Here is an 11415-nt window from a genome sequence, read left to right as displayed (position 1 = left end):
CGTGCACGTGAATAACTTGGTTTCGTTCATACGTCATGGCGAAACACCTAATGATTCGGTTTCAAGGCGACTCGTTTGAAGCAATAAGAGTCAACTCTTTTATATATGAATCAACAGTTTAAAACACTGTACATTTACAGATTTAAGCCTTAGCTGGACATTTCACTTCACATAGAGCTGTGTGACACACTAAATGGAAGGTTATTTTCAAAAAACCATAGTATGGGCTCTTTAAGCAAGCTAGAGAGATGGGGAGTTTTCCCCATATCTAAAATTAAAAGAAGATTGTATCCTGGCACAAACATAGAAGATGGAACAAGGTTTGTAAAAAACAGATTTCCGGAAGAGATGGTCTCCTTACCATACAGTACCAAAATCGAGACGGCGGAAGGGCCACAGCACTTTAGAGTCATGCACACCAATCAGGTAAAAACCTGTCGACTATGCATGAGCTCAGAAAATGTGATGAAGGAACGCCCAGAATTCAGGTGCTTCAAATGTGACGAAAGGGGACATTTCGCAAGGACCTGTACAGCTGTGTTGGGCCCGGATTGTAAATTGGCCCTAATACCTGCAGGGAGCTTGTCACGCTGAGTTGGCTTTGTCCGCTCGATTGACCAACGCGTACGCCTTGTTTTATCCTTGCACGCCTAACTTCGCTGGTGAAGGCACTTGTGGGGTTTCTGTAGTGTAGTGGTCATCACGTTCGCCCAACAAGCGAAAGGTCCTCGGTTCGAAACCGAGCAGAAACAGTGCTCTTCTTTTGGCGAGAAAATAATAGCATCCACTGCCGCACAAGCAATGATCGTCAACAGGCACCCAATCAAAAAGGGTTATCTGCTAGTTGTACTTCTGAAGGTTTCCATAGTGTAGTGGTTATCACGTTCGCCTTACACGCGAATGGTCCCCAGTTCGAAACTGGGCGGAAACAACCTCTGGCTTTTACGACAATTGTCAAATCAGGCTTCTGTTGAGCACTGATGTTCACTGAAAACATTCTTTCTGCAGAGCGTTGTGAGGCTAGAAGTTTGAATTCAACTCAGTGTTTACCTCCCCTCGCGGTGTCGCAAACTTGCGTAGAATCTGATTTCTTTTAGCTTTGTGTTGTGCATTAGCAGGTGGCCAGTGCGTTTGCTGGCCCTCCATGATGCGGACCGTACAAGACAGCTCTATAAAAAAAGACTATAAATACTTGAAGCACCACTGGCCTGGATGCACGATACAAGGTCGTGGATCTGTCAAATGTCATGACTTGACGTTGTACGAGGATTTGACGAAAAAATGCCCTGCAAACCTTAAAAATCAACGCCATCCCAGGACAATTCTTTTGATCCCCTTTTGGTGCACTTGCATTAAAGCCCGCATGATGCGGCGCTTTGTCAGTGTTACTGTATCATTCGTACATGGTGGCAGGGAGTTAAAGACTTCAGCCTGAGCGCATCGCCGCAGGCTCGGTTTGTCAGAAGTGGGATTCGAACCCACGCCTCCAGGGGAGACTGCGACCTGAACGCCAGCTGCCGAAGGATAGTCCGACAATATTTCACAAATGTTGAAGATGAGAGCCAATCGGAGCGATACGCTCCAACATTGTAGCCAATCACGTTGCAGCGCGTCAACATTTGCATCCAATCGCGGACCGGAATTCTCAACATTTTCAACATTTGACCAATCAGAGTCGAGACAATGTTGAAGCCGGGGGGTAGGAACTGTTCCAAGAATCACCGCTAGGTGTGCAGTCAAACAGGTTAGTCAGATGTCAATCAATTTTCTGAACTGAGCCAAAGGTACACGAAGGAATGACGCGGTCCTCTGGAGGCGGGTCAGAGGTCAAAAAAGTTCATTGACCATCCGTGATATTTAACGAACAGCATCATTCGACAGAGCACAGCATCGTTTTGCTTACAGTAAAGGATTTTTTCCGATAGTGATTTCTTAAAAAAGGTAGGAAAAATTACACAATTGCACGAATAAATGTTTTAGTGTGTTGTATTTCAAATTTGGATACTTTAATTCAAAACCGTTTAATTTATAGGAGAAAATGTCTGGAAAATCTCAAAGCCATGTCAGACGCTGACTGGATTTCACGTTTGAAAAAGTTTGCCAGCACAGGAGTTTGGCCATCAAATGAGGGAAACAGGCCAGCTCCTCGACAAAAAAAGTGGCATGAGATTTATCAAAGGGTGTGTATTTCGTTTACATGATATAACGTTTGTTGAAATTTGCTTAACAGAGTAACGTTAACTTGTTAGGCTTCAGTACATTCAGTACAGTATCTGTGTAAAACATGTCATACTTGTTTTTTAATGTTAAAGTGTTTTAAATTTCATGTATTTTGAGATTTACATCAAATAATTTAGTAAGTTTGACCGTTTATGAGAGAGATCTGAAAAGGTGGGGGAAGGGATTATGAGTGTACAGTACACAGCATGTGGTTTTAAGGCCTGAAATGTTCCTGTCCAGTTCCTCTTATTCTTCTTTTCGTTTTTGAGATACAAACTGTACGATTACATATTAAATAAATATTACACACTTTATAAACAGTGGTAAATTAATTTACAGAGCTATTGTGTGCTTCATTAAGGGTGTCACTGAGTTATAATTCTTGTTTAGTTATAAAAGTTTTTTGTATTGTGTAAAATTATTTATTATATTTTTCATGATTTTTTCAGATTGAGAAATGCCCATTGCAATCTCGTGGGCAGAGGACTTTGCTTGGAGGTGTGCTGAAATGCACATATGGTTTTCACACTCAAAAGGTACATTTTTGAGTCAATATGTGTTTATTTTTATTTACTAGAATGCCTTTCCTTTTTCATGATTATATGTATTTTTGTGATTTATTTTCAGCAGAGTACTGCTTCTGCTGCTCCAGCACAAACGGTGCAACAACCTGCCCCTACTGTACCTGCTCAGGAGGTGATGGAGACGAGACAACTTGAGGCCCAGCCCCAGCCCCCGTCTACTCCATCAGTGGCATCAAAGATTTCACCGCAATTGTCAATGGTACATTTTTTAAAAAGTCAAAAGAAATGACAATTTCAGTGTTTCAAGTGTTCAAGGTGTTCAAAGTTCAGTTCAAAGTTCAAACATAGGAGAGAAAAGAACAAAAAGCAATAAAAAAGTTGAGGTGTTGCTAGAGACCTGCTTCTTTTCACACCTCTTGCACAGTGGGGGGTAGCAGACACTTGCTGATTGGTCGGTTTGAGTTTCTGTGATTGGATTAAGTTACATGGTCAGGTCATGGTCAGGGTCACAGTTTTTAAAGCTACATTTTAACCTCTTGTCTTTAGATAATGATACATAATAAACACTAATAGTAAATACTTTGTTTTGATTTTAAGTGTAAGCTAAAATTTGTACTTTTTCTAAACAACGAGTCTGAGGTATTATCTTGAAAAAGTACTTATTTAAAAATATATATATATTTTTGTTGCTACCACAGGTATGATAATATTTTTTCTTCTGGGAGAAAGTCTTATTTGTTTTATTTCGAATACATTTTTCAAGGTCAATATTATGAGCCTCTTTAAGCTTTTTTTTTTTTTGGCATACTCTACAAAACAAACCATCGTTATACAATAACTTGCCTAATTATCCTAACCTGCCTATTTAACCTAATTTACCTAGTTAAACCTTCAAATGTCACTTTAAGTGGTATAAAAGTGTCTTGAAGAATATCTAGTCAAATATTATTTACTGTCATCAGGGCAAAGATAAAATAAAACAGTTCTTAGGAATGAGTTATTAAAACTTTGATGTTTAAAAAAATGTGCTGAACAAATCTTCTCTCCATTAAACAGAAATTGGTGGAAAAAAATTAAAAAGCGGGCTAATAAATCAGACTTCAACTGTATATAACACATAGTGTGATGTTGTAATATACAATGTATGTTTTTGTTGAAATGCATGATGTAATAATAGTACAATAATACTGTATACAACATAATGCAATACTTTATTCCTTTGGTAGTAAAAAAAAATATTTGTTTGCATATTGCTCCTTGATCCAGAAAACTATAATTTTAATCAAAGCCTAATGTGTCACATTTATTTGCAATGAACCAGTTGTCTAATTAAATCTATTCTAACTTATATCTTATTTCTACCTGTAAAAGTAGCAGAGGGTGGTAGTAAAAAACAGCTTGAACTCGAAACACTGTAGAGAAATCAAACTGATTGCACAACTGACATATAGAAAGATAGTTTCTAATTGCTTGAAATGTAATGTGATATACACTAATGTTCAAAAAATTATTATTGTTAAAATATAAAAGCTTAATATTACTCATATTTTGCAAGAATTCTATTGTGTTTGATTTGCTCATAAATTAAGTAGATTTTATTTGATTTGAATTGTTTGAATAAATTATTCTTTATTTATTTAATTTGCCTATATTATTATTTCACATTATTCCAGTTTTTACTAAATATTTGATCAAATAAATGTAGCCTTGATAAACATAATTAAAACATAAAAAAAAATACATTGAGCAGATCGCAAACCTTTGAACAGTAGTGTACATTTTGCCATTGTGAACACAGTGTTTTTAATGAAATGCTTTTTGTCTTGCCCTTTTTGAGTTCACCAAACCAAGATTTTCCGGATCCCACATTGCTGCAGCAAAGCCAAATCTTAGTGTGGCTAGAAGACCATCACAGGTTGACGTTCAGCCCAGTTCAGCAGTGTGTAGTGCTTCTACACCAAGCACGGCTGTAAGTATTGTCATAATCCACATAGCTTTCTGAGAGAATTTGGTATAAGCATTTTTTTATACGTAAATTCGTATTTTTATTAAGTACAGTCACATTAAATCTCAATAAAACATCTATGTAGTATTCTTTTAGTGCATAAAAACATATATATTAAAAATAAGCACCATTCTTTAAACTTTTTGTTCTGCATAGAAGCGCTGTGACAAAATTTTACAGTTTAGCAGCAATCATTCATTTCCAATGTATTTTATACATTAATGTTCAAATAAAGTAATGGTCTCAAAAAATTTTGATTAGTTAATGTTACTTATAGATATATATTTACAAAATGCACTTTGTTATACTGCTTGTTTGTACAGACACAGGACCTTCAAGTTTCTGCCCCCGTCCTCACATCCACTACGGCAGTGACCAGTTCCACAGAACCGTCCGGCATTGTCTCAGTAAGTAATTTCATATTTTCTGTCCAAAAAAAGGTAATTTGGTTTGCATATTTGCTTCCCCAGCTGAATTCACACAAAGTGGTTTTAAGACCAGCCAATTAAATTGACTTGATGTTAATTAACTAAGCTTGATATATGTATAAATGTTAACAAAATAAAGAGAGGAAAAAATAAAGCAAAGAATCACAAAAATTACGCCTTCTGCTGTTGATATTTTATGTTCACAGTAGTAAAAGAAAAGAAAATGGATGGAAAAGAAGTAGAAAGGAAAAAGAGAAATAACTGTATTGGAAAATACTTTTGCTTCTTTAAAGAAAATGTTTATTGGTGAAATTCTATTAATGATTTTTGGAATTGAAAAACATAATAAGGTATTTAAAAACAATCACTTAAAATCAAAGGTATTTAGATTATAATCATGATATCATGTGAGGGTACTCACTCAAATATGTAAGGTGCATTTACATTACCAGACTAAAGGTTTTATCTATTTCCTTCACAGACTGCACCTTCTGGGTCATTGTTGCAAGCTCCATCAGCTGTTCCACTTCCGCGCCTTTGGGCTGAAACCTTGCCACCAGAGGACCACAAGTGGATTGCCAGCAGGCTTTTTAAAATGGGGTCCAAAGGAAAGCCAGAGCTTCGAGACAACCTCCAGCTCTGGTATTACCCTCCACAGCCTGCACTTACATACAATCAGGCTCCAGCTCCAGACAGATTTTTCTGTCATTCACTTTTGCTGTGGATGCCATACAAGCTGTGGAGGGTCAAAGTCCTTTGCCCTAATCCTGCATGTGGACAGCATCAGCTGACAGGTGGAGGTCTGCAGAAAAGGGCACGGCAGGTTCTGGACATCGACAGGATGTACAACATGGTTACAGAAACCCTCATCTGTACCAAGTGCAAAGCCTCGCATGTGTCCTGGAGTCAGACTGTCTTGCAGCAGCTGGATCTTGGCCATCGCTCAGAGTTTCGGGTAATTCTCACACAGAAGTGAGTAATTGAACACCTTTATTCCTCGTGCAGTTGTTAACCTATCATCACAGATATATGAAAATACTTTACAAATATATATATATATATATATATATATATATATATATATATATATATATATATGTTTATATTAATATTCTTCTGTTCCTAAGGTACGCCTGTGATATAAGAGTCATTCGCCTACTGCGTGAGCGTGGACTAGGCAACAGCCCCACAAGGGTCATCAAACAACTGAAGGAAAACCACAGTGAAGAGTGGCTCCAGCGTCTGGCTCGCTACACCACTCAGTGTGTGGATTTCCTCAGTGAACCTGGGGTGTTGCCGATCACCTTCCAGGAGCCCCCAGCACCTACAGTTGTGCCAAGCTGCAAGTGGCTCCTCACTGTCTACAGCCAGGACATCTTGACAAGGTTGAATGAAATCCATGCCAGGATAACATCGACCCATGGGTCCATCTTGAAGATGGATTCAACTAAAAAGGTTAGTGGATATTCATCAATTTATAATTTCTTTATTATATTCCAGCATTGGTAAAAACCCTTTGTGTAGTCTGCTTGATCTGACGATACACCATGGTTCTTCTCTTGTCTAATCTAGATCACAAAAAAGCTGGCCGGGACAGCAAAAGGAACAGGACTCTGGCTCACCTCTGTTGGCAATGAGTTTGGTCAGGTGCTGATAAGTGTGCTCACTGCCCAGGAAGGAGCAGGACTGGACAGGATGGTGGATGGGCTGGTCAGAAGATACCAGGAGGCTGGTGTGGATCCACCTGCTGTTTTGTATGTGGACTGTGGGTGCTGCACTGATGTGGGTGAGACCAAACTCAAAGCCAGGTTTAGAGGATGGCCGGAGTTGACTGTGAAATTGGACATCTGGCACTTTATGCGCAGGATTGCTGTGGGATGTACAACTGATGCTCATCAACTGTATCCCATCTTCATGTCACGGATCTCTGCGTGCATTTTTGAATGGGATGCGGCTGATGTTTCTTTGCTACGCCAAACAAAGCGAGCACTGTTGATGTCCCAAGGGTGGCCTGCGTTGACAGATGCTGATGTCAACAAGCATCTCACCAGGGAGGAGCTGGCTCTCCATTGCCGGAGGAGGACCCGTGGGGAGGAGACTACCATCCTTCTACTTGAACAGCTTCTTACTGAGCTCATGAGCAACAAGGGCAATGACTCGCTGGGCGTTCCTCTTTTAGACAAGGAAAGGATGAAGCACATCTGGAGTGTCCAAAAAAAGCATATCAAATGCATTCAGGACCCCCCTGGTGTCGTGCTTTATACTGAAACGGGGAGCATAACCAAGGGAGGTGTTCTGCTACGGACCTACAGATGTGCCAGGGGCTCCAAGTCTCTCGAGTCCTTTCATTTACACCTCAATCATTTCATCCCAGGTATGATTCTGCACAAACATTGTGTAAAAACGCATTAAATGTCTTTGTGTGTTTGTTTTTTAATTAAGTCCTAAACATTGTTTTTAATATTTACAGGGTACAGCGCAAATAGTCTGAACTTTCAGATTTATTTGCTGGAGGGACTAAACAGGTGGAACCAGGACCGGGAGGCTGCTTCCTTGGCATCTGAACCATCAGCTTTACGCAGCTACACAGGAGAACTTGTTCACTGTGTAAACTGCAACTTTGAAAAGCTGTTTGGGAGAAAAGTGGTGCCCAACTTTTGTCCGCCTGCACGTTACACTGGTAAGAGATTTTGCTATTGTTAATAAACCTGCAATTTCTGTGTTCTCTCCATCTACTGTATCCAGTTTGATACAGTAGGTCAATGTTCATGAGCTTTGTGCTGTGAAATCTTTGCTTGTCTTTAAATATTTGTAAGAACAAATGTATTGTTTCATGACTATTTACTGAAGTAAAGCAAGATACAAAATCATTATTACATTATTATTACATGTCATTATCAAACATAATGCTACAAGCTTTGAGGGAAATTTATTTGTACATTTCTCTGTCTTCGTTGTATTTCCATTGCATTTCATTAGATGTTTTGTCCAGAATATTTATTATGTTTTGGATCTCTGATTAAAATGTATGTTTTTGTTTGTTTCTTCCTTGACGTTGAGCTTTTAAAACTACTTGCTACTTCAACACCCAATCTAACATGGCTCTTAAAATTTGTTTATTTATGTTTCATTTATTTTTTTCAGGTGAGCTCATTGGAGTGCAGTATCTGTTCCAGCAGACTGGTCAGGCACTGCAGAACATGAACCCAGACTGTGAGCAGACTGCTGAGCTCATTGAGGAGCTCAATGTGGATGAGCGAGAAGAAGATGAGGGCTTCTGTGACATCAGTGAGGATCACACTATTGTTGATCCGGAGGCTGCTGTCACCATCCTCCTCCACATTGAGATCGGGTTCCTCCACTGCAGTCACCAGCAGTGTCGCTTCTTTGCCAGTCTCCACATGCCCTGCACTGGTCCCTGACCCACCTGCGCAGCCTGAAGAACCAATTTCACCTGTGCCCTTAGAGCCAGAAGAGGCTATGGAAGATGATGACGAAGACAATGATGATGACGACGATGATGATGGTGATGAAGAGACTGTAAGTCCCACTAATTTCTGTCTTTACAGTGATCTAGAATAATTTTAAAATAAAGTGTAAAGTCAAACACGCATCAGGTTTATTTTCGTAGTGCAGCTTCAACATGATAACAGAAACAATTATGGAATTATGCATTGAAAAATTTAATATGCTATTTTATTTTGTTGTGCTTTCATTAGGCTGTTGACTACCAAAATATTCCGGAATTCCAGCATGTGGGCAGGCTGGCTGAATATCTGGTTGAGCTTCGGACCCACAAAAGCCTCAGCCTCACCAACCAGGAGGCCAAGGAGATCATTGGTCTTTGGCAAAGCCTGCATGACCAAGACAAGAAGCGGGTGGTGTATGCAGCTCGACACCAGAAGCGACTGCTGAGTGGGCGATTTAAAACACCCAAGAAGCCCACTCACACCCCTGGCGTGGAGAGCACTACCAGATGTGTGCTGGGTGCAAGCAGTGCTCCTGCTCTTTGGCCTGACTGTTGCCGTCTTGTGGAGACCATCTTTATTAGGCTTTGTACCATCCACCCTAGTCCCAAGCGAAATTGGCAAGGGAACCCTTTCAAGATGGTCTCTGATCCTGCAAGACTACCGCAGGATTAGGCAACTCGTACTGGGCAACAGCTTGGTAATGGGAGGTACATCCATGCAGCTGGTTGAGGGTAGAGAGTTAAAGACTTCAGCCTGAGCGCACTGCCGCAGGCTCGGTTTGTCAGAAGTGGGATTCGAACCCACGCCTCCAGGGGAGACTGCGACCTGAACGCAGCACCTTAGACCGCTCGGCCATCCTGACATGCAAACTTGGCAGGAGCTGTCTCCTGGGAGCCACACCGCAGTACCGTGACATGGAATCTGGTGTTTCACAGCTTGCCCAGCTCCGGCTGTCCAGCTCATTGGCGCCGCAGGCAGCTAAGCTGTGCTCGCCTCCTGGGGCTGCGCCTAGTTTCAATAGCCAACACTTGACAGCTGTCATTGCTTACGGCCACACCACCCTGAGGGAGCTATAGAGCAAACAGGAAGTGAGTTGGCAGCAGTAAGGAGAGAAAGGCTCTCCCCATTTTGCTTGTCTACCTTTTTGTTTTTTGACCTTGATTGTTTTTGTTTGTTTGTTTTCTTTTTTGTCTTTAAAAACCACCTAACAGCAGCATTTTGCTGACTGAAGGGTGGTTATGTAGTGTGTTTTATTTTTAATCATGGACAGATTCCCCGGCAACGACATGGAAATGGAGGGACTTGCACGAAAGGATAAAGAAAATGGGCTGGATAACAGACGAGGAGATAAAGAAAACGGACTTGACAACAGACAAAGAGATAGATAAAATGAAGAGCCCGGCCAACGAAGAGGTGAGAAAGGTAAGGATAAGCAAGAGGTACAAAGAAGAGTATGCACAAAGAAAGCAACAGTAACTGTAGGAGTAGAAAATGTAAAAGATGCAAGAAGATTTGATATAAACAAAGCAGTCACAGAGCTGATTGGAGCAGGAAGAATTCTGGCGGTGAGACCCAAACAAACAAAGGGAGTATAAAGTAACAATGGAGACTGAAGATGACACAGAAATTTTAATAGACAATGGATTGACAATTAAAGGAGTGAAATCTGAAGTACGGAGGTTAAAAAACAGAGACTATGTTGTTTCGTTCAAGCATCTGCCTGTTTACCTAGCAGATGAAGAAATTTTAAGCAAGCTAGAGAGATGGGGAGTTTTCCCCATATCTAAAATTAAAAGAAGATTGTATCCTGGCACAAACATAGAAGATGGAACAAGGTTTGTAAAAAACAGGCACCCAATCAAAAAGGGTTATCTGCCTGATTTGCCTGAAGGTTTCCGTAGTGTAGTGGTTATCATGTTCGCCTCACATGCGAAAGGTCCCCAGTTCGAAACTGGGCGGAAACAACCTCTGGCTTTTATGACAATTGTCAAATCAGGCTTCTGTTGAGTACTGACGTTCACTGAAAACATTCTTTCTGCAGAGGGTTCGGGTGTACTCTGAAGAGATGGGTGTTAGCTGTCGTTTGAAGGACACCAGTGTATCCGTAATCCGAGTGGGAATGGTAAGGTGATTCCACCAGCGTAGAACATTAAATGAAAACATTGTGGAAAGTGACTTTACGTCTCTCTTTACGCTGGCACCACAAGACAGTCCTCTCACCCTAACCGGAGGCTCCTGTGGTTTTCACGATGGCTTTACAAGCGGAGGGTCTCCTGTTAGAGACTGGGCGGAAACATTCAGATTTGCTTTTACGCACATTCTCAATTGGCTCTCTGCTCACTGGATGATCCACGATACAAGGGCATGGATCTGTCAAATGTCATGACTTGACGTTGTACAAGGATTTGACGAAAAAATGCCCTGCAAACCTTAAAAAGCAACGCCATCCCAGGACAATTCTCTTGATCCCCTTTCAGTGCACTAGCATTAAAGCCCGCGTGATGCGGCAAAAGCTGTGGCTCCACAAAATGAGCGTCATACGCCCGAACAGGGACTTGAACCCTGGACCCTCAAATTAAAAGTCTGATGCTCTACCGACTGAGCTATCCGGGCTCCACAACAGTAATTTACAAGTAGGCAAGGTTTGGGTTGTGGTCGGCGCAGACCTTTACAGTACACTAAAGTTTACCGTGAGATGGGGTTTTAAGCTTATGGTTGGTGTGGATGTTGCTAAAACACGACAGGTTACTTTGAGGTTGGGTTTATGG

General features: G+C 40.9%; 2 protein-coding genes, 1 long non-coding RNA gene and 5 other non-coding genes across 8 annotated transcripts in view; 5 read left to right on the top strand and 3 right to left on the bottom strand.

The window, feature by feature from the left end:
• The window catches only part of LOC141381964 (uncharacterized), a 1176553-nt gene that overhangs the window by 1012150 nt on the left and 152988 nt on the right, over nt 1–11415 (bottom strand). The gene's annotated exons all lie outside the window — the stretch shown is intronic.
• On the top strand, nt 680–752 carry trnav-aac (transfer RNA valine (anticodon AAC)). Its single transcript has one exon. It is a non-coding gene; the product is annotated as a tRNA-Val (tRNA).
• Nucleotides 859–931, top strand: trnav-uac (transfer RNA valine (anticodon UAC)). Its single transcript has one exon. It is a non-coding gene; the product is annotated as a tRNA-Val (tRNA).
• Nucleotides 2764–8381, top strand: LOC137491457 (uncharacterized). The gene is made up of 8 exons (XM_068220654.2): nt 2764–3003; nt 4582–4713; nt 5073–5156; nt 5659–6149; nt 6305–6632; nt 6750–7551; nt 7648–7784; nt 8322–8381. Exons 1-8 carry the CDS (start codon nt 2815–2817, stop codon nt 8379–8381), a joined length of 2223 nt encoding a protein of 740 aa, XP_068076755.2. The 5' UTR covers nt 2764–2814.
• LOC137491456 (uncharacterized) lies at nt 7730–9368 on the top strand. The gene is made up of 3 exons (XM_068220653.2): nt 7730–7857; nt 8322–8717; nt 8897–9368. The coding sequence occupies exons 2-3, from the start codon at nt 8424–8426 to the stop codon at nt 9317–9319; spliced, it is 717 nt and encodes a 238-aa protein (XP_068076754.1). The 5' UTR covers nt 7730–7857; nt 8322–8423; the 3' UTR covers nt 9320–9368.
• trnal-cag (transfer RNA leucine (anticodon CAG)) lies at nt 9427–9509 on the bottom strand. Its single transcript has one exon. It is a non-coding gene; the product is annotated as a tRNA-Leu (tRNA).
• Nucleotides 10539–10611, top strand: trnav-cac (transfer RNA valine (anticodon CAC)). The gene has a single exon. It is a non-coding gene; the product is annotated as a tRNA-Val (tRNA).
• trnak-uuu (transfer RNA lysine (anticodon UUU)) lies at nt 11188–11260 on the bottom strand. Its single transcript has one exon. It is a non-coding gene; the product is annotated as a tRNA-Lys (tRNA).

This window comes from Danio rerio, chromosome 4, assembly GCF_049306965.1.
Source record: "Danio rerio strain Tuebingen ecotype United States chromosome 4, GRCz12tu, whole genome shotgun sequence".
In the NCBI taxonomy this organism is placed as follows: domain Eukaryota; kingdom Metazoa; phylum Chordata; class Actinopteri; order Cypriniformes; family Danionidae; genus Danio; species Danio rerio.
Note: the sequence above shows the minus strand (reverse complement) of the source record. Positions and strands in the feature narration are given on the sequence as shown.

Coding starts and splice junctions, on each gene's coding strand:
- LOC137491457 (XM_068220654.2), top strand. CDS start 2,815: ATGATTATATGTATTTTTGTGATTTATTTTCAGCAGAGTACTGCTTCT. Junction 5,157..5,658: donor AACCGTCCGGCATTGTCTCA/GTAAGTAATTTC, acceptor TTTCCTTCACAG/ACTGCACCTTCTGGGTCATT. Junction 7,552..7,647: donor CCTCAATCATTTCATCCCAG/GTATGATTCTGC, acceptor TAATATTTACAG/GGTACAGCGCAAATAGTCTG.
- LOC137491456 (XM_068220653.2), top strand. CDS start 8,424: ATGTGGATGAGCGAGAAGAAGATGAGGGCTTCTGTGACATCAGTGAGG. Junction 8,718..8,896: donor ATGATGGTGATGAAGAGACT/GTAAGTCCCACT, acceptor TGCTTTCATTAG/GCTGTTGACTACCAAAATAT.